This window comes from Phyllobates terribilis, unplaced genomic scaffold, assembly GCF_046119375.1.
Source record: "Phyllobates terribilis strain yellow unplaced genomic scaffold, ASM4611937v1 Scaffold_9__5_contigs__length_417890890, whole genome shotgun sequence".
Lineage (NCBI taxonomy): Eukaryota > Metazoa > Chordata > Amphibia > Anura > Dendrobatidae > Phyllobates > Phyllobates terribilis.
The window spans coordinates 340,975,930-340,997,531 of record NW_027362769.1 but is presented as its reverse complement, the minus strand read 5'-3'; the positions used below and the strand labels follow the sequence as shown (position 1 = coordinate 340,997,531).

Here is a 21,602-nt window from a genome sequence, read left to right as displayed (position 1 = left end):
GGAGAACCTGTCATACCTGTATAATAGTGCAACAAAATAATGTCCCCAACACATCTGATAAAATAAAGATAATGTGGCCGACCCTGTTTCTGCAACTCTTTCTGCAGCCAGCAATAGACTGTGAAATGCTGTGGTTATAGGAGACAAATGGTGCGAAATTTTTAATGAAACCCTATCGCAAAAATAATTTTTATTCCCTATTGTACGCATTTAGGTAAGAAAAAAAAAAATTGGACAACCCCAAGTATGTGGCAGAATGTTTTGAACTACAGCACCACCTCAGGTGACATTAAGTATTACATGCTGGGTCCTCCAGAGCACGCAATATTTTTTTGTGTCTGCTAATAGATGTGAATGGACATTCAAAATTCCCTAATCGGCTACTGTGAAATAGATATTGTAAACCATATACCCCCTTATTTCCACAAAATGGAAAATTTTTTAGGGGTATTGACTCTTGTTTTGCTTCATTTTTAGGCTATGTTCACACATCTTAGTTTTTTTTAGCGGTTTTTGATGCGTTTTTCATGCAAATTTGCAGCTGTGTTTTACAGTACCAGCAAAGTCTATGAGATTCCAGAAATCTCGTGCACACATCTTGTTTTTTATTAGCATTTTGTGCTTTCAATGTTTTTTTGCAAAATAGAGCGTGTCACTTCTTTCAGCGTTTTTTCAGAGTTTTTCACCCATTGGAAGTAATGGGTAGTGGAAAAAACGCCTAGTGTGAACATAGCTATCAAGTTTTGTTGCGTTTTTAGTGAAAATAAGCAAGTACAACAGTATGTGAAACACATTTATTTTTGTGATTTTACCATCATGTCTTGGTCACTTAGATGGCAGTGTTTGAATTAGGACAGTGTAATTAAATTAGTGATGTTTACATTGGCTGAGTTAGGTGTGAGATTGAACAATACCTGTGGCCCAGGAAGGTGTGAAATTGAAAAATGCCTGTGCAACTGAACAGCAGGCCATAGTGTAAAAGTAAATAGTGTCATACAAACTCAATGCACTGCCAGTGTCTTAGGTCAACTATTCCTGAACAATTCACCTCCCCCCACTGTTACATTTGTAATTCTGGTTAATATGGTTTCACATATGTCTTGCATTGGTGACCTGTGTTCATGCCCCTGTGGTGGAAGCAAAGCCAAACTTTGGGATCCTGAAAAACGCACCAAAATTTGCGTTTTTGATGCAACTTCTTTTCTGCTAAGAGATCAGGTTTTGCTGCAGAAAAAAAAAAAACGCTGAAAAAAACGCAATGTGTGAACATAGCCTTAAACCTTTTGAAAACTTTCAATAGATTTTGTATCCAGCGAATCAGACTTTCATTTATTGGGAAGAGTTTTTTGTGTTTTAGCCCCCGTATGAAGATTAACGCTGGTGATGTATTTTGGAGCATGGCACGGGGCCCGAACAAGTCATGTTACTATGTATTTGTTTTTCAGTCTGGCAAATGAAGTAAGTTTGGGGTAATTATGTGTGTCTCCATGTTCACGGCAGAGAATCAGCATGCTGTGGTCTTTTCCAATAAGGATTCCCCCGCAGGCGTATCCCCCCAGGCACCACTTCTGAATAAAGCCCATTTGTTACTAGAACAAGCACTTGGCCGATCAGCTGTCTGCATCTCACGGCAGAATTTGCCCATAAAAAAAGTTTATGGCTTTCCGAACAGTTACATTGTGTGATTGTTTACTGCATCTCTGTAATTCTGTAACCTGGAGAGGACCCCTCGGCACTGCCCGCGCCCACCGGGACATACACACACTAGAATTTTCCGTCCTGATTAATGAAGGCACAGCCTTGGGCACACTCTGCTATCATGCTGATAATCTCCTTAAAACACACAGAATGATTAATTATTAATTAGTAAGATAAATGCTGTCAAGAAGGAAGCTCTTAAATTACTAGTCTGACAAGCCACGGACATGTAGTCCTACAGGGGACTGACGGGACCATTAAAGGAACATTTAACCCTATACCCTTTCATTGTCCTCAATGTCTTTTTAGGGTAGGTGATCAAAGGCTTCAACGTATGGCACAAGCAAATCCGCAGCACAATGAGGAGCACAAGAAAAATACCAATTTTTAATAATTTAATCATCCATAAAGTGTGGTAATCCGGCACATGTTTCCAGCAATATCATTTGAAATTTTTACTAAACCTAAAAGAAAAAGAGAAGAAAGAAACAATTAGTTGAAAAAAATAAACTGTAAAAAGTTTTGTGTTAAAGGGGTAATCCAGACAGAAGTATTGACTGTGGGAGATATTTTCTGCACCTTTTAGATATTTGCTTTTATCATGGATCTGGTATGACTGGCCTTTTTTTCCTTGTGTAGCTGGGGGGTACACAACTTGCAACCAAGGCGGTCCACAACTTGCGACCAGACATGCCCACATGTGGGTGACTTCATATTAGAGAAATGAAGAGTGGTACAAAGTTATCTTTGTGTCCCCCATATATATTAAGAGAACGAGTTCTCTTGACCCCTGTTTGGCCCTCCAGAATAGTGTATATGAGTTACAGGCAGCCATCAATGTATGCACCCCTCTCCATTGTAGCTCAGTTTACAATGCAAAGCCACATGTTCCTATGGCTTTCCCCTCTCTGTAGTGCTAATTAGGTGAAAAGGGGACCCCAATTCTTCCTATAGGCCAGGGATGTCAAACTCAAACACACAGAGAGCCAAAATAAAAAACTTGGACAAAGATGCGGGCCAACCAGTATACAGAATAATGGGCCCCACAAAGTCCTCCATACAGAATAATGGGCCCCACATAGTCCTCCATACAGAATCATGGGCCCCACATAGTCCTCCATGCAGTATAATGGGACCCACATAGTCCCACATACAGAATAATGGCCCCACATAGTCCTCCATACAGAATAATGGGACCCACATGGTCCTCCATACAGAATAATGGCCCCACATAGTCCTCCATACAGAATAATGGCCCCACATAGTCCTCCATACAGTATAATGGGCACCACATAGTCCTCCATACAGAATAATGGGCCCCACATAGTCCTCCATACAGAATAATGGCCCCCACATAGTCCTCTATACAGAATAATGGCCCCACATAGTCCTCCATGCAGAATAATGGGCTCCACATGTTAGGCTATGGGTTGAACTAGATGGACTTAGTCTTCCTTCAACCTTAAAAACTATGTTACTATGTTACATAGTCCTCCGTACAGAATAATGAGCCCCACATAGTCATCTATGCAGAATAATGGGCCCCACATAGTCCTCCATACAGAATAATGGGCACCACATAGTCCTTCATACAGTATAATGGGCCCCACATAGTCCTCCATACAGTATAATGGGCCCCACATAGTCCTCCATACAGTATAATGGGCCCCACATAGTCCTCCATACAGAATAATGGCCCCACATAGTCATCCATACAGTATAATGGCCCCACATAGTCCTCCATACAGTATAATGGGCCCCACATAGTCCTCCATACAGTATAATGGCCCCACATAGTCCTTCATACCGAATAATGGCCCCACATAGTCCTCCATACAGTATAATGGGCCCCACAGAGTCCTCCATACAGTATAATGGCCCCACAGAGTCCTCCATACAGAATAATGGGCACCACATAGTCCTCCATACAGAATAATGGGCCCCACATAGGGTTGGCGGTTCTGGTTTTGCGAGCCAAATATAATCACCTTGTGGGCCTGAATTTGACATATATGCTATAGGCATAGGTTCCACTTTTTGGACTCCTATCAGGCATTTATATCATATACCGTACTTTTGCTATGCCAGAAATGTCTCAGATGGTAATATTAATATCCCTTTAGGTTTTATTGCAGGTCTCGGGAGTGATTAAGTATGAAAATATGGGCCTCGGTGCAGAAAAGGTTGTGCCTCCCTGGTGTATAGTCTACTGTGCTTTGCTATACAGAAGGGAATATATTTTTACACCATGGATGAATAGCCGCCGTACGCCTCTGTCTACAGTGAGGCTTCTGTCGGAGGTATACATTTGGGAATACTGATGGCATAAATGCCTATGACATAGCCAAAAATGAGTTGTGAACATAAGCATCGATTCATTATCTTAAATCAGAGATTCTCGTGTACTTGTTTTGTGCCATTATAGAGTTAAAAGTTCTACAATCTTTTAAAATACCAAAATTGTGCAAAAAAAACAAAAAACAAAACAAAACTAAAAAAATAAGTAAAAGGTGTAAGTTGAATACATTTGTGACTTTTTGAAAGTTGCAAATGAATGATGGATTAGATAAAAACATCTGGATTTGGTTATCCTTGCCCACATTGGCAAAAATTTAAAAGAAAAGTGTCAAAAAGCTTAGAAAAGGTGCAAAACAAATAATGAATTCTACAGAAAAAAATGAGAAAAAAAGACAAAAAACATACCAAATTCAATGATTATTCGGCTTCATAGTCTTAGCAGGTAATTGGGTTAAGCATTGGCCAGGGGATTATGGAAATGAACGCTATAAGGGAAACATCCCTGACCTTTTGGGGGGAAATTTATAATTTTTTTCATGTCATTTTCTGGGTGTAGAAGTGCACAAAATTTGGTGTAAAGGATATTTTTGTAAAAATTTTGCAACTTTTTAATCTTTTGCACCAGTACTATTATTTTTCTAGAGAATGGGTGGTGCTTAGCAAAAGGGGTGGAGGTCAACCCCTGCACAAAATAAATTACTATTTTATCTAAAACAGGTATAAATGTCATTTTCTGGCCAAAGAGGTGTGTGCCGCTTAAACTCCAACGAGCTTTTGGGTCAACACCAATTTTGATAAATTCTGCCCTTTGTTCCTTGGTGCCATGATGGGTTGACTCACTTTTATGTTTGCTATGGAGCCCCTTATCCTCTGTGATATTGTCTGGAATCATCTAATTTGTTTGGTTGTTTCTGCTTGTGTGAGAGTGTCAAGCCAAGGCTGGCATGTCAGAGTGAGGAGACTTATAAGCCATGCATGCTCCTCTTCATTGTCTCTCCAGAGAGGAAGAGGACTAGCGCAACCTATAGGAAGTAAAAATCCTAAAAGTCAATATCAACTCTTTGACAAGCCTTGCAATATGACTTACAATAAAAGCTAAACCAGAATCTCAGTTTGCAGAAATGGTGTTTCGGGGTTGTTGACCCTCCTCAGTGCAAAGTATGAGATCTGATTTGGCTAGGTGAGAGGCTCTCATCTGGGGTCTAACGTTTCTCCTTGTGGAGAGTGACAAAACAGGCCTGGTATGTCAGAGTGAGGAGACTTATAAACCATGCATGCTCCTCTGGGAAATTAAATATGCGAATTATCTCTTCAGAGAGGAAGAAGACTAGAACTCTAGCGCCACCTCTGAAGAGACAATTTGTATATTTAATTTGCCAGAGGAGCATGCATGGCTTACAGGTCTCCTCACTCTGACATGTCAGGCTTCGCTTGTCACTCTCCTCAAGGAGAAACGTTACCCCTTAGACCCCGGTCCTGAGCCTCTCGCCTAGCCAACTCAGATCTCATGCTTTGCACTGGTGAGGTGCAACAACCCGAAACACTGTGTTTGAAAATTGAGATTCTGGTTTGCCTTTTATCATATTGCAAGGCTCGTTAAGGAGTCGATATTGACTTTTAGGATCGCTCCTTCCTACCCTTGAATGTGTTTTTTTTTTAGGAGGCCTCGTAGTGGAGATCTGCTTATTTTTGAGCCATGATTATTCCCTTGGTGACGCTGTGTTGTTCGTGTCTCTTCGGCCTTATCACAGACACGGGCATTTCGGGGATGAATAATCCATTATATTTGCTTTTTACATTGACTCAGAAGACATTTTTGGCTTGGCTGATGAGAATAGGAAGATAATGACCGGCTTTGTGTGGGGAAGGAATTCTTAAAATGCAACATTTTTTTTTTTCATTTCTGCCTTTTTCCCTGGCTTGCCTATGGATATGTGTGAAGGAGGAATAGGAGGGCAGGCCTGGCACGGTGCCACGGGGCTCTGAAGTTGGCACGTTGACTGTAAAACCTGGCTTAGGAATAGATGCTGAGTTGATTGTTTTCCCACACAAGTCCATAACGCGTTCTTTGATGCATGCCAACAAATGAAGCTTTATAAACGAGACACCTGCAACTAACCTGTGACATAACCTTCCCATGGTATAGTGAACCGTACAATACAAGGTAACCCTTTCATTATCAGTAACAGCTAGGGCGGATTAATAACTGAGGACTTTGCGGTGTTCTATTACATCCAAGGGAAACGTAACCATTGTAGCAGACAATAAACAATGTACAAGGAGTAGGAAGCCGCGACATTAATGTATTGTCCGCACACTTGGCAACTGGGCAATATGGTGTCATATTCCTTTCTTACTGTTCTGTTAGAAGGGCAAGTCGGTAAAAAAAAAAAAGTGTACAGATGTGTCCACCATTAACGCTCCACAAAACCCTTGAAGGATCACGAACACTGGAAGGACACCTATAGCATAAATATCTCCCAAAAAAGTATCACAAATTTTTTTTTTCTGTACTCATCTCAAGATATGAAGAGCCAAGAGGAAAGACGAGAAAGGATACCTATGTACATAACCACCAAATAATTCCTGATGACTGTTCCCCGTAGATCAGTCGTCTGCTGTGTCAGACTGAAGAACATTGGGCCCACCAGAGGATTTGATTCTGAGGACCCACCTTTCTCCCCCACTCAAGAGTCCCATAGCAGCTGTAAGGTTTGCAATATGAACTCTCCTGAAGGAGAAGTCAGGGCACGCCGGAGGATTCTCAAGTTCACTGGTGGGCCAGTCCAACCCTCGTTGTCTGTAAACTGTGTCTCATCAGTTGTGGAGAGCATGCAAACTCCATGAAGATCTAGAACTCAAGCCCAATCGTCTCTAATATAAGTGATTAGCTATGAAGGTGTCCATACGTATTCAATAGTTGTTGGCTCAACGATCACTTGACCGACAACCGTCTCTGCTTATTTCCTCATGCTCGGAAACGTTCAGCTTGGCTAAGCGCTCCTGTGTTTTCCATAAGAACCGCTGCCAGATACCTTGGGTAGAGGCTAATCTCCTCTCCGAGCAAAAGGATCATGCGTTGAAATTCCTAGAGTCCGATCCTTCCGTCTCCTGATATAATCTATCAGCAGAAAGTCAGGAGGTTCCCATACACAACAGATGGTCGGCACATCCCGATGAATTCTGCAGATTTGGATGACTTTTATCCAGTGTGAATGGTGCTTTTAATCTTTTTATATGGGTAGGCTAATCCAGAGCACTAAAGGTTGGTGGGTTCCTATGTATAATAGGTCCCATTAGGTTTTTTAGGTACAGGTAACATTCAGTGGAACATCGTTGGGTACTATGGGCATAGAGGTCTATATGGCACTTATTGTTTATAGCTGGAGCCCCCTGTTTAGAATGCTCCACCTTAATCCAGATAATCTCCCACCCTGGAGGACCTGAAACATCTTTGCATTATGCATGGTCTATTGATTTCACTGGGCACTGTGTAATACTTTATTTTCCATGTGGTGGTACCGGACGGAATTGAGCATTTGTTTGGACACAATGAATTACAGTTCTGCCATCCAATCTAGGATAGGGGCGTGCTGAGCTGTCAGTATGGTGATGGACAGCTCAGCCATCCAATCGGATGCTGGGGCGTGCTGAGCTGTTAGTTTCTGGAGTGACAGTTTAGCCACCCAATCAGGACCAGGGTGTGTAGCTTTGTTCATGAGGTGTGTGTGTGCTCTGTGCTCCTTGTCTGGTATTATGATCTTTGCTGCTCGACCTAGAATTTGTGTTGACCATCCGTTTGCCTAGCCCTTTTGTCGTGATCTGCTACCTTCTTGGAATTCTGACCTCGGACTGTTTCCTGACTACACTTTTGTCTCACCCCTCTGTCTATATTGTACTCTTTATGGCTTTTTGACCTCTGGCCTCTTGACTACCCCGTCTCACAGCTTGTCTGTGAGCAGTGACCAGAATCACATAGTGTTCCTGTGTATGGAAGACTCGAGGGAGATAGTTGTCTAATGTATATGGGGGCTTTTATTATTAGAGGATTCATCTAACAAAAAGGGATTGCCAGCATTTTCACTGTACTACAGAAAATAGCACATTTATTTCTTTAAAGGGAATCGGTCCCCAGGTTTTTGCTAATGTGAGAGCTCCATGATGTAAGGGGAGAGACCCTGATTACAGCGATATGTCACTTACTGGTCTGCTTGGTCCAGTTTTGATAAAATCACAGTTTTCTCTGCTGCTGGTCTACCAGTACTCTAAATGTTGAGCCCTCTATAACCCCGCCCACACCACTGATTGGCAGCTTTGTATGTACACTGTGCATAGGCAGAAAGTTGCAAATCAATGGTGGGACGGGCTTATACTGAGCTCATGAATATGGAGGACTATATGGCACAAGACACCTAGTCTTCTAGTGATTTTCTCCTGCTAATAAAACACTGATTTTATTGAAACTCATCAAGCAGCCCAGAAAGTGACACATCGCTGGAATCAAGGACTCTCCCCCTACTTCATGCTGCTCTCAAGATTAAATAGCAAAAACCTGCTGACAGATTGCCTTTAACAACAAACTGATGTGCTGTAATGAAGAGACAACGGGAAGTTACCAGCGAGGCAGGAAGGACACTGAAGTGTGACCTTGAGTTAATAGGGTAACATGAAAGGCTGACCTTGGCAGGCATAACTCTTCATTGCGATGAAAAGGACATTCTCCATCTAAGATAAAGATAGCTGCAGGAATTATAGTAAAGCACTATTCTTTTTTTTTCTACATACTTGTAGAATCCTCCATCTCAAAAGATGTAAACACAGGTTACTTTTCAATCTACGGTATATATATTCCATGTTTAGCGAGCACAGAAATGTATGACTGTCCGGCCATAGCACCTATTGGCACAATGTCAATCAGCTGCTTCTAAGCCCAGCAGGATAATGTCGAGTCTTAAAAAGAGTCATAGACTGTAGATACCAATACTAATGTTTTTAACCTAGGAATGAATATGATGAAATTTTTTTTGAGTGTAAAACTCCCTCCTAAGTCCTGGTTGCCCAAGAATTTTGAAAAATGGTGAATTAAAATCACAAAATAACCTATACTCGCCCTGTAAATTTGCCTGACCATTCCGGCTTTTCTATGTTCCAGGAATGATGTTCTCACTTCCCTCACATGATCACTGCAGCCAATAAATGGCATCAGTAGAGATGGTAGCACCGTTGGCACGTGACCATTAAAGCCAGTGATTGGCTGCAGCAGTCACCTGAGTTATTTTTTTATTTTAATGCATCACCTTTTTCCCAGGACATTTGTTGAAAATTCCCTTTAAAGCGTTATTCCCAAAATCATAAATTATTCGCCATCCATGGGGGTAGGAGATACCTTACTGATCACTGTGGGTCCAACCGCTAGAACGTCTGGACCCCAGTAACCAGAGCCAAATCTTGAGATGAGCAATATTTGTATGCTCTTCCTCCGCTCCTTTCATTGCGTATGAGAATGTTTGAAATAGCCTGTTGAACCCCCCCCCCCATTCTCCCACCCCTCCCTTCACTCCCTTATCCATCCCCTGTTTTATAAAAAAATGTTATCAATAAAAATTATTGGAAAAAGAAATAGCCTGTTGTTGTGCTTGTTTTTTGTGGCGGTCCCATAAACAATGAATGGAACAGAGGTCGAGCATGCGCATTTCTGTCCCCTTCATGATGGGGCTCTGTAGAGCCCAGTTCTTCAAATCTAGAGCCCTGTTTTCAAGATTGTTGGGGTGACCCTTACAATTTTTGGAATAACCCTTTAACTCTCCTCTGATTGCTTTCATCCTCCACCTCTCCCCCTTCCTTGCCTATTCTTGATTTAGGTTCTATTAACTATACACCCCTGGCTCACATGGGTGTACGTAACAGCCTTTGTGTGGCACTGTACAACCACGGTGAGGTTACTAGTGCCAGTATCAAATAGAACATATGAACATTTCCCGGCACAAGCTCCTGACTGTGTCATCTCACATGTGCTTTCTGCTTTAACGTCTGTGCCAAAAAGAAATAGCTGTAAGTTTTCAGATTCCCATACCCAGTCTAGCAGGAGCCACACTGGTCTGGGCAAATGTACAAATCTTTGCAGCAGGCTTGTAAAATTATGTGACTCAATGCAGAAACATAAAGGAAGCTATAACTCCACTATCAAGCAACTTTTCGGTACATAATTGGGGGGCATAAGTAGACAAGTCTATAGGGTTCCACAGAGTAGTCTTGTGATGTTGTTCTTACAAGTCTCCTGGTTATTGTAGAGGTTTTTGGCTTGTAGTTTTAGCCCAACTCCCCAGCAAAGAGCTGATTTTGTCAGGGAAAGCATTACTTGACGAGAAGTATTTTATGGCATGGTGGCCATTCAGATGAAGCACCATGTCTGAAATTCATGGATGGCTAAAGGCCACCAGGGAAAGAGCCACTCTCAGAGAGCCTCTCTCCGAAAGCCTCTCTCCATCATGGCTCAGAGCTGAAGGTCCTAATAGGTAGCTCCATCTATGATTTCTATTTTCCCTTAGATCATATGAATAGGGTTGTCTTCAAGAGATGGCCCCTTTAAGATAGATCGTTGTGGTACAGGACGCTCCGGTCAGCCCACAGCTCGTTAAGACAGTGCTTCCCAAGTAGTCCATTGACTAAAATTGTTCTAAATTGTCAAATAAGATTCCATATGGGCCATACACCAGATAGCTTGAATTCTGAGATCTTTGCTTTTTTTATTTCCAAATCCCATATTTCCCACCCCCATCTTTGAGGGACAATTATATGATTGGTTCGTGATAGCAGACCAACATCCCCAACAATCAACTGTCGCCAGGTTTCAATGTAAGGCTCACCAGGTGAGGTGGATCCACTAAGCCTCAGGTCAGGGTGGACCTACGGACCTTGGGCATCAGCACAGCAGGCTGTTAAGCACATGGTACGAAGAGGATTTGGAAAACTGGCAATGCGAACTGCACACAAACCAGCAATGCAGGACAGGCTGGAAGCCGCAGAAGCAGGAGGACACAACAGTAACCGAGGACTTGGATAAGGTCAGAGATCAAAACACAAGTTTGTAGGACACAGTTCTGGTTTAACATTCAAGCATAGGGGTGTGCCAAAATGGGCCTTAAAAGACCTAGGGGGATGATGTCATGGAGAATCTCTGGGACACTTGTAAAACTCAATGTGGAGCACAGCAGCGACCATAGAGGAAGGAAGCGGAGCCCTGCTAAATTGAGACAGGTGCGTAACACTCAAAATGTACACAGTGTACAGAGCCAGAATACCAAAGCTCTGTACACTTTGTAGTGGCCATTCTCAAGTCTGTTGAAGTGAATGCGAGTTGAGCTGCAGTGACTGAGAATGGCCACTACACGGTGTACAGAGCTGTGGTGTACTTTCATCTGATCATTGGTGGTGCCGGCTATCAGACCCCCACCGACCTGATGTTCATGACCTATCCTAAGGAAACAGAGCAAATAAAATTATTGTACAGTAAAAACGAAGGATGGCAACTTATGATTTGTGTATAACATATAATGTGTATATAAATATGATAGTCTATATAATGTGTAATGTGACTGGTCTTGCACAAGCGGTATTAGTCAACAAACCGATACAAAGCTTGAAAAAGACAAGACACTTATCGACAGTCATAATGTGGAAACGAAGATCATGCAATTAGGTTAATCCAGAGAATATGACCTCTGTAAGGTCTGGTGGTGTCATGGGTGTGTCAGAAGTGACAGACAGTCGCCCTGCAGTTGGTTGCAGGAGATCTCTTTTTTTGGCATTAGAGACACCTTCTTAGAGGCTGTCTCTCTAGGACCCAGCGGCTACATTCCTCTTGCTAATTAACACCCTGGCCTGGGTGTATAAACACCTGCTGTTTGCTAGAGGGAGGTGCCGGCAATACCCACATTACCCCTTGTGAATGCTCAGAGCAAGTGCATTACTTCTTCCTCTCTGGAGCTATGAGGATGGATGTTCATCTCTCTGAAGTCGACTAAAAGCTAAGCTATCTTCCCTTATTTGTTCTCCCGTGTTGTCTTTAGTTGTCAGTGGGGATCGACTGGCGCTCATCCCCCTCCCTTCCCTAGCCAGGGCCTAACACCACGGCAAGACAGGGCGAGGTTCGCGTGCAACGATTCGTGAAGGACCAATATAGGGACGTTAGTGGAGACAGGGTGATATTGGATCAGCCTAGGAGGTCTCCACTCCCCCCTTTCCCTAGAGTCTGAGCTCCCCTTCGCTCTTCCCTTTGTGTTGCACTAAGTCTTTCCCACACCTTGCGTGACAGGTGGGGGTTTTTTTGCTCTCTTAGAACAAAATTGACAAGGAGAGGTTAGTCTTTCTTCCTCTGTAGTCTGATCGGTGGAAGCCTGACCAATGGAAAGCATTATGCTCTTCCTTCGAGAAGATCTTCTGCAACAACTTGAACTATTGAGGTTTCCCATTTGTTATCTTACGTGATAACCTGTTCACCATTATCCCTGTCCTCGCTTCAGACCTGTGATTGTGAAATATAGTGCATTGGATTTTTAATGGACCTAGTGATTGGGCATATTAGACTTATTATGGATTTTCAGATTGACTAGGGCTCCTAGTCATGAATGTGACTCTTGGTCTATTATATAGATCTTCCGGCTATTAGTGGCACATCCATCATCGTTACCATACTTCTTGTCACCGTGCGACTCTTCAAGCCATAAAAGTAATTGACTCTTCACATGCTATGTCTAGAAAAAGATTACTTGATCTTTTATTGGTAAAACCATCTTCAGAAACTATTTGGTGTCCACCATCTTTTTCTCAAAAGTGTGCTCCAATACCAAACTTAAAAAAAAACCTTGAGAGTTTCACTTTGAATTTAAGGGTTCAGATCCAATAAGAACTTGAGAAAATACCATAACCAGACAGTTTTGCTCTCCCAAAGGCCAGATGCATCTTATTTCCCCCTTCACTACATCCTGAAAGTTCTTTACTTTCCAACTTTTCGTCAGATGTATGCAAACTCCGATAGCACTTGACATGTGCCCATACATATCTTCGTCATGGTAGTTGATGTGTTTTTATGTGTTGTTTCTCGCAGGGCACAGCATCTGTTCTCCAGCGTAGATCAGACAATGAAGAGTATGTGGAAGTGGGCCGACTGGGACCCTCAGACTACTTTGGTAAGATGGATTCACAGTTACATGGAGGCTTGATGAGTGAGAAGCATTTTCCACTTTGGAAATATATTGAAACACTTTTGTTTTAGAAATGTGAATTGTTATTAAAGGAATGAAATGAGACCAATTGTTCCCTTAAAAAATGCGCATATCTTATACTACTATAGAATATAAGTCATAGAGCAGTGAATACCAACCTGCGGCTCTCCAGCTGTTTCAAAGCTACAATTCCCAGAAGGTCTTGACAGCCAAAGGCTATCATGACCTTCAGGAAGCTGTGGTTTTTCAACAGCGGGAGAGCGACTGGTTGGAGATCACCTCCCTAGAAGTTTTTTTCTATGTAAAATACTCAGATCTCTAATACTTTTGAGCTATATCATTTTCACACTGCCATTTAACACCTTTAACTATCATTAATCTGATTTATTGGGGAAAAGATTGAAGAGTTGTCAGAAGCTTCTGGCTTTAGAAAAAAGTAGCTTCTTCCAGAAACAATACCACTTCATGGCCATGGGCTGTGTTTTGTATTGCAACTTATCCACATTTATGGTCCAATAACACAGCGACTCTGCCCAAAATTTTCATCCAAACCCTAAACATAGATGTGCAACCATCAGTAAGAGCAGTAGCTAACGTTTGCTAATTATCTTCTATTTATTTACAGAGATATTGGCATTTTTGCTTCATTGAGGCAGCCTTGTTTGCCGTAGTGGTTGTGTCACCTTATCTTCTAATTTCGAAATGGTGGCCAATATGGCCGCACTTCCCGATGTCACCAAAATTGGGCGCCACATCAAAATGAACAATTCCAATATCTTTCCAATGTAAATAAAGTATCATTGTGAAGTTTTGGTAACGTTTTCAACATCTGATTTATTTTTGCCATGACCACTAGAACAAGTGGATAAGGTGCTGCTCCATTTAAAGTCCATGGGGCTGTCAGAAATGCTGTTCCTGTTTGGGTCCACCGGGATTGATGATAGATAATTTTTGTGGTAATACACTTTTTAAGATCAGGAACGATGAGCAATCAAATACTTTGAAAACTATCATAGATACTACCTGCCATGCTATACCTCGGCAGCACAGTCAAGTAGATGATCCATGATCTTAATGTAAGGTTTAAGGCTCCCAAATACAATATACTAATGTTGGCCAAACCCGCTGATATGGCCAACAGTCTAATGTGTATGGTGGTCTCTGACTCTACGCCCAGAGATGATGTTTGAGGAGATTAGGGTCCGACATGTCTTATTTTGCCCAAGGAGTTTAGATCGCTCCTCAGTATGGAATAGTTGGGTGAAATAGCTACCGGCCGAACCATCGTTCAGTTGGCAGCTATCTAATGTGTATGGGGGCTTTAGTTAAACAGTAGGTGATTATTTTCTGGACTGCATGGGTTACTTATCACTCTTCCTTTCAATTTTGTTTCCAGGTGAGATAGCCTTGTTGCTGAATCGTCCCAGAGCCGCGACTGTTGTCGCACGAGGTCCACTGAAATGCGTGAAGCTCGACCGCCCTCGCTTTGAACGAGTTCTTGGACCATGCTCGGAAATCCTAAAAAGAAACATTCAAAGATACAACAGCTTCATCAGCCTCACTGTCTAACATGTCCCACTATGGCCGGGTTCAGATGACCATAATGTGGCCATATATCAGCATCTGTATTACAAATGTAAGACCTGGACATCCCCACCAAAGGTTTTGGTGAACTGGACTTAGATCAAAGGATTTTGTGGTGATCCTAGTTTCAATCAGTAGAAAAAACAGGGGGTGTCTGGATCTTGTGGCCAAAATATAGACGCTGAAATGTGGCTGTATTACCGCCAACTGATATCGGCATAAGGCGAATGCCATCTCTGTGTTACCACGTTCACTCAAGTCTGACCTGTGCAGTTCCATAGCTTTATAAAACAAAGGAAATTGTGTGTTTCAACGTGATTTTTTTTTTTTTTATGGTCATCATGTAATTAGTTTGATTAATGATACATACATACGGCACTTGATTTTAATGATACATACATACGCCACTTGATTTTAATGATACATACATACGCCACTTGATTTTGGGTGTGCTTTGTCACCAGAAATATTTCGGTTTATGGATCACTTACTTTATAATATTATCAAAAATTCAACTGCAGGGTGACGGATGCTTTTCATATTTCAGATGCAGAAAATCTTACTTTAAATGGAGTCTATCAGCACATAATGACTGTTCAAACCAAGGACAGGCGCCTGGTGCACCCTTGGGCCAAACACTTCCCTGCCCTCTTTTTCCTTGATAAATGGAAAACTAGTAAGTGAAAAAATGCACTGAAATTTTTGGCCACATCAAGGGTGAACCAGGTACCTGTGCTTGGTTTGAACAGTCATTTTGTGCTGATAGACTCCCTTTTTTAATCTTGAAGGTCAGGGACAAACTTTTCACTGATATCTAAACTTTAACTCTTACAGATTTAAAGATTTTATTTTAATTTTTTTTTTTTAAAGTTGAGCCATTAAGTGTAATTATTGCATATGACTTCCCGTAATTTCCATCTCTGACACTACTGCCGGGACATCGGTGCATAGGCTCAGCAGTTCCCTTCTAAATGACCATTTTAATGGAAATTATTAAAGTTTACAGGGCAACTTTGGAGCATTTCATAACAAAAAATCCCATAGGACAGCGGAAAGTTCCTTTGGATGGCAATCTATGGCTGTAATTGTAGATTAGTTATGAATAGATTTATGCCCAATTATGCTATTAGACCATATGGAGGTCATCGTGGGTGGAATTACAGGACTGCATTGCTTGGTCGTCCATTCATGCAAATGGCCACCATGGAATACTATATGTTCCCTGTAGGGTAAATGTAAAGCTGTCTAGTTCTCTCCACCCATGGCTAAATCAACTGGGAGCTGGGAGCCTCAGGATCTGGACTGTCTATAATGACAACTTTAATATGGCTGAAGCTGGGGTGGTTCTTTATATAATGAAATCCTAGCTGTTATTTTTAAGGGAATCTGACAGCAGCATGATGTAGAGACAAAGATCCTGATTCCAGTGATGTGTCACTTATTTTACTGGGTGCAAGCAGTTGTGATAGAATCACAGTTTTCTCAGCTCCAGTTCTAGCAGAGCTCTCAATGCTGAGCACTGTATAACCCCACCCACATCACTGATAGGCAGCTTTCTGTCTATATACAGTGTACGTAAAAAGCTGCCAATCAGTGGTGGGGGCGGGGTTGGACTAGTAGGCTCGAGACACCTAGTCCTTTAGTGATAATTTCCTGCTGAAAAAAACATTGATTTTATTGAAATAGCAAAAAACAGGCTAATAAGTGACGCATCATTGCATTCAGGCTCTCAGCCCCCACATCATGATATTCTCAGATTACATCGCAAAATCTGCTGACAGATTCCTTTTTGTCTTTCTCCTACAACAAAGTATCTGACAGCCTTCATAGATAAAGATCGTTAACTGCTATCACAATGTAATGCCTTTTGTCAATCAAAAAGGGGTATTCCGGCTAGTTCATCCCACCAGTTGGCAGAATTGTGCCCTCCTGAAGAATTTGAATGGTCTATGACACTGAAGAAGATAGCTGAGCTCAGTGTAGCGCTCTGCTCTCTTATTTTCAGTGCCTTAGACTAGAGCTACATGGTGCACGCGCGACCAACTGCGTCGTACAAATCATCCTAACAAGGGAGAACAAGGACAGAGCGATCTACACAAGTCCACTATTCTGGGAATCGTTGGGAGCCCCAGTAGTGGGACCAACAACGATCGAAAAGACCCCATACACATTAAACGAAAGTGGCTGAATGCACCAATTTCGGTGGGATTGGATGTATGGGGTCGTCGAATGATGTTTGGAGTGAGTAGAATTGGGTAGTTGGTATTTTCACGCCGAATCCTTTTGTTTTCACGCGAGATAAGCCGTTGCCTTGTTATCTTCCCTATTGAAAAGTGTTCGGCCAAGCTGGGAACTTGTGTGTATGGAAGAATCGGGAGAGACAGTCGTCTGCCGAGCAAACTATTGGATAAGTGATAACTTGTTTACACCGCAGTAGCTCTTCAGGTGATATTAATGTATATATTTTTATTTAGATGCCACATTATATCTATTTTTTTTTACCCCTCAGAAGTTTGCTCTTAGTACATAACATGGAGAAGGTGAACATTATGGGACCACAGTTAGCTGAATGTATGTTCCTTCAATAAGATATAAGGTCATTTCCTCTTCCAATTCCTCAACTGGTCTCCAATCCAAAGATGCTTTTGTCAATCAATTCATGCTGCGGACACGAACAGTTTATAGATGAAGAAATGTGTAACATGTAGATTCAGGTCTCCTCAACTCATAGCATAATCTTTCCACTTCTAGACTAGATACCTCCTATGGATAAAACTCAGAAGAGTAAAACTTGTTGGTGATTAATATCACGAGTAACGAGTGCAGATTACTGTGAATAACAAGAGTTAATTAAAGGTCACGTGCACATTGCCATATTATGGCAAGTTGTACAGAGCTGTAATATGACATCCGTAATAGTCTATGACAGTGTTCCCCAAGTCCAGTCCTCAAGAGCCACCAACAGATAAGGTTTCCAGGATTTCCTTAGTATTGCCCAGGTAACAATTCCATCATACTAAGGAAATCCTGAAAACCTGATTTGTTGGTGGCTCTTGATGATTCGAGTTGGGGTGCACTAGTCTACAAGATCCTACCTAAGTATGCCTTTGATTTCAGAGAGATAGAAAAGAAGAAACGTTTAGTTCCATCTCATACCATATTCTGTAGATAACCTCCCTTAGCTCCTAATGAAAAAACGTATCTACAGAATATGGCATGAGATGGAGCAAGACGCTTTTTCTTTTCTATCAGAAATCGAAGGCATACTTAGGTAGGATCTTGTAGACGAGTGTTCCCAAACTCCAGTCCTCAAGAGCCACCAACAGATCAGTTTTCCAGGATTTACTTAGTATTGCACAGGATTCCATCATACTAATGAAATCCTGAAAACCTGATCTGTTGGTGGCTCTTGAGAACTAGAGTTGGGAAACACTGGTCTACGAGATCCTAGCTAAGTATGCCTTTGATTTCAGATAGAAAAGAAGAAACATCTTGTTCCATCTGATGCCATATTTTATAGATAAACTCCCTTAGCTCCTAAAAAAAATACTTTTCTACAGAATATGGCATGGAACAAGACGTTTATTCTTTTATATTTATCTGAAATCAAAGGCATACTTAGCTAGGATCTTGTAGACCAGTGTTCTCCAACTCCAGTCCTCAAGAGCCACCAGCAGATCAGGTTTCCAGGATTTCCTTATTATTGTCAAGGTGATAAATCCATCATACTAAGGAAATCCTGAAAACCTGATCTGTTGGTGGCTCTTGAGGACTGAAGTTGGGGAACACGGGTCTACGGGATCCTACCCAAGTATACCTTTTATTTCAGATAGATAGCAAAGAAGAAACGTCTTGTTCCATCTCGTGCCATAGTCTGTAGATAATCTCCCTTAGCTCTTAAAAAAATACTTATGTAATACTGTGCCATAGAAGGCAGGACATGGAATTTGAAGTTTTAAGGACACTGTGTGCCACCCTTCAGGTTCTGTGTACATGGCTATGGCTCGGCCAAGTGTACGGGCTTTTAGGCACTACCTTCTGATATATACTCTTCGGTGGGTGGATGGGAAATGTAGCCATCTCTTGTCTTGCATATACCTCTAAGCTCTCGTCTTTCATAGATGTAGCTTTCTTTATAGTGAATTACGAACGCTTTTTTTTTTTTTTTTAATAGTTGTGAACAATGTGAATGAAAACAAAACTCTGATACAAATTATTCCTTCCCGATTTCTACAAATACCAATCATCCACCATGGTTTCTTTATGGTATTGTAGAAGAAAAGAGATGTAAGATCACTAAGGGCAGCAAACCTTTTATGTTACTGTACTGCTTTTGAACCCTGTTTTGTAATTGAAACTCTTAGGTGTGGTCTCTCGTGCAACTTAAAAGTGTCTGAAGTAGATGCCCCCCCCCTCGGACCTCTCAAGTAGTGCTTTTGTATAAGTTTTATAATATCTATTATCAGCCGTTACAGCTTTTTGTACATTGGCTTGGCTAAATCAAACATGCTGGAAAGATTTGGCTGCGAGCATGCGAGACACAACGCCGACCGGCATCATGATACATTCCTTATATATATATATATGCTGTATGTCCCATCAACATGATATAAAGGATAATCACACTTTTCGGGTTCTTGTTCAGTAGACATGCTTTTCCGATTAAACAAGAGGGTTTCTTTGTAACCAAGAGATACCAACCGGGGGGGCCTCGTATGGTGCTCTTGGGGTCTGTGGTTGATCAACTACAGAATTGGATGGATGCCTTAACTTAATTACATTGTAGTGATAATGATGAAGGGCTGGCAAAGTAACTCATAAAGTGGAATTATCCTTAAAATAAACACTTTTGGAAGACTTTAATCATTAATTGCCTTTTGCGTCTGCTGAAGACAATTATATATTTGACAATAAATGTCTACTCTGCAATGTAAAAATTAGTGCGTGTCTTTTATTGTCGCTGCTAACGCAAGAGGAAAAAGTAACTAAAGAGACAGAAGAAACTATATAAAAGAAAATATAAACACAATAAAAAGGGTTGCCAATAAGAGGCGCACATGATACCTACATTTAGCAAGAAAAAATGTGGGGGGTGGTCCAGTATATAACATGGTGTTTCCTGTATGATCAATGGGTGCTGCCCCTGGAACCCATCAGGATGAAGGACACCTAAAATAATTGGAATGCCAGGACTCTGTCACTGCTGAACTTGGCACATCAACTTCCATTTTAATTTGCTGTCCCTCAGCAACGTAGATCGCCTGGGGCAAAGCCCATATTGCACCTCCTATCCCAGAAATAATGTCCGTAGAGTTACCCTTTAGAAAGTACTAGTGCCCCCTTAAAAAGTAATGATGCCCCCTCCAAAACTAATAATGCAACCGTTGGACCACCCCCACTAAAAAGATAAAGTTTATACTTATCTAATCCAAGTGACCGAATACTCTTGTCCCCTACACACGGTGCAAATCGACACAGGTGGCACAAATCAGTGACGGCATTGCTGCCGATGCTGATATCTTACAATTGTGCCAAGGGTGATGAAAGTATCCTGGGCTGCTGATAAATGAAAAGCCACGATGAAATGAAGAATTGTTGGTTTAATGTCAACGCGTTTCGGAGTCACTCCGACTCCTTCTTCAGGACAAATCACAAATGTTTGTCCTGAAGAAGGAGTCGGAGTGACTCTGAAACGCGTTGACATTAAACCAACAATTCTTCATTTCATCGAGGCAAATGTTTGTCCTGAAGAAGGAGTCGGAGTGACTCTGAAACGCATTGACATTAAACCAACAATTCTTCATTTCATTGTGGCAAATGTTTGTCCTGAAGAAGGAGTGGGAGTGACTCCGAAACGCGTTGACATTAAACCATCGTGGCTTGTCATTTATCAGCAGCCCAGAATACTTTATTCACCCTTGGTACAATTGTATATATATCCTTTGGAAATTACAGTGGCTGTTATTTATGCATTTCTAGGTGTTGTGTCTCACACAAACCCTTAAGGTGAGCACCCTCTACCCTTTTGTTTTCTCTTTAATACTTGGATAAGACCTTATTGCGCTTTTGCATTGTTTACCTAGTTGCTGATGTCTTGTAGGTGAAGGTCTACACCAGCCGGAGGATTACAGGATCCAACCTTATCAACATCATGTTGATGCTCAAAAAGTTCAAAGTAGCGCTTGCTTTGAGATCTGGCGAAGAAAACCAGGTGCTTCCGGAATCTTTAGTGCCACTTCCTACTTCATACATGAGACATCTTTCAATACAAAGATGTCCAGAGCATGACCTACATTGTACTTAGTAAGAGGTTACTGTACTTGTGGGAATGGAGCAGAAAGGCGCTTGTGGGAAAGGAGCAGAATGGCGCTAGTGGGAGTGGAGCAGAAAGGCGCCTGTGGGAGTGGAGCAGAAAGGCGCTTGAGAGAATGGAGCAGAAAGACGCTTGTGGAAATGGAGCAGAAAGGCGCTTGTGAGAATGGAGCAGAAAGGAGCTTGTGAGAATGGAGCATAAAGGCACTTGTGAGAATGGAGCAAAAAGACTTGTGGAAATGGAGCATAAAGGCGCTTGTGGAAATGGCGCAGAAAAAGTGCTTGTGAGAATGGAGCAGAAAGGCGCTTGTGGAAATGGAGCAGAAAGGCGCTTGTGGGAATGGAGCAGAAAGGCGCTTGTGAGAATGGAGCAGAAAGGCGCTTGTGGGAATGGAGCAGAAAGGCGCTTGTGAGAATGGAGCAGAAAGACGCTTGTGGAAATGGAGCAGAAAGGCGCTTGTGAGAATAGAGCAGAAAGAAGCTTGT

General features: G+C 41.8%; 1 protein-coding gene across 4 annotated transcripts in view; it reads left to right on the top strand.

Annotated features, from left to right (window-relative positions):
- Positions 1–19,741, top strand: part of PRKAR1B (protein kinase cAMP-dependent type I regulatory subunit beta) — a 234,048-nt gene extending 214,307 nt beyond the window's left edge. For all 4 annotated transcript variants that reach the window (XM_073648024.1, XM_073648025.1, XM_073648027.1 and 1 more), the window contains 2 exons: positions 13,103–13,184; positions 14,617–19,741. In XM_073648024.1, coding sequence (XP_073504125.1) covers positions 13,103–13,184; positions 14,617–14,789 — 255 coding nt within the window. In that variant the 3' untranslated portion in view covers positions 14,790–19,741. The remainder of the gene's footprint in view (positions 1–13,102; positions 13,185–14,616) is intronic.
- Positions 19,742–21,602: the final 1,861 nt, after the last annotated feature.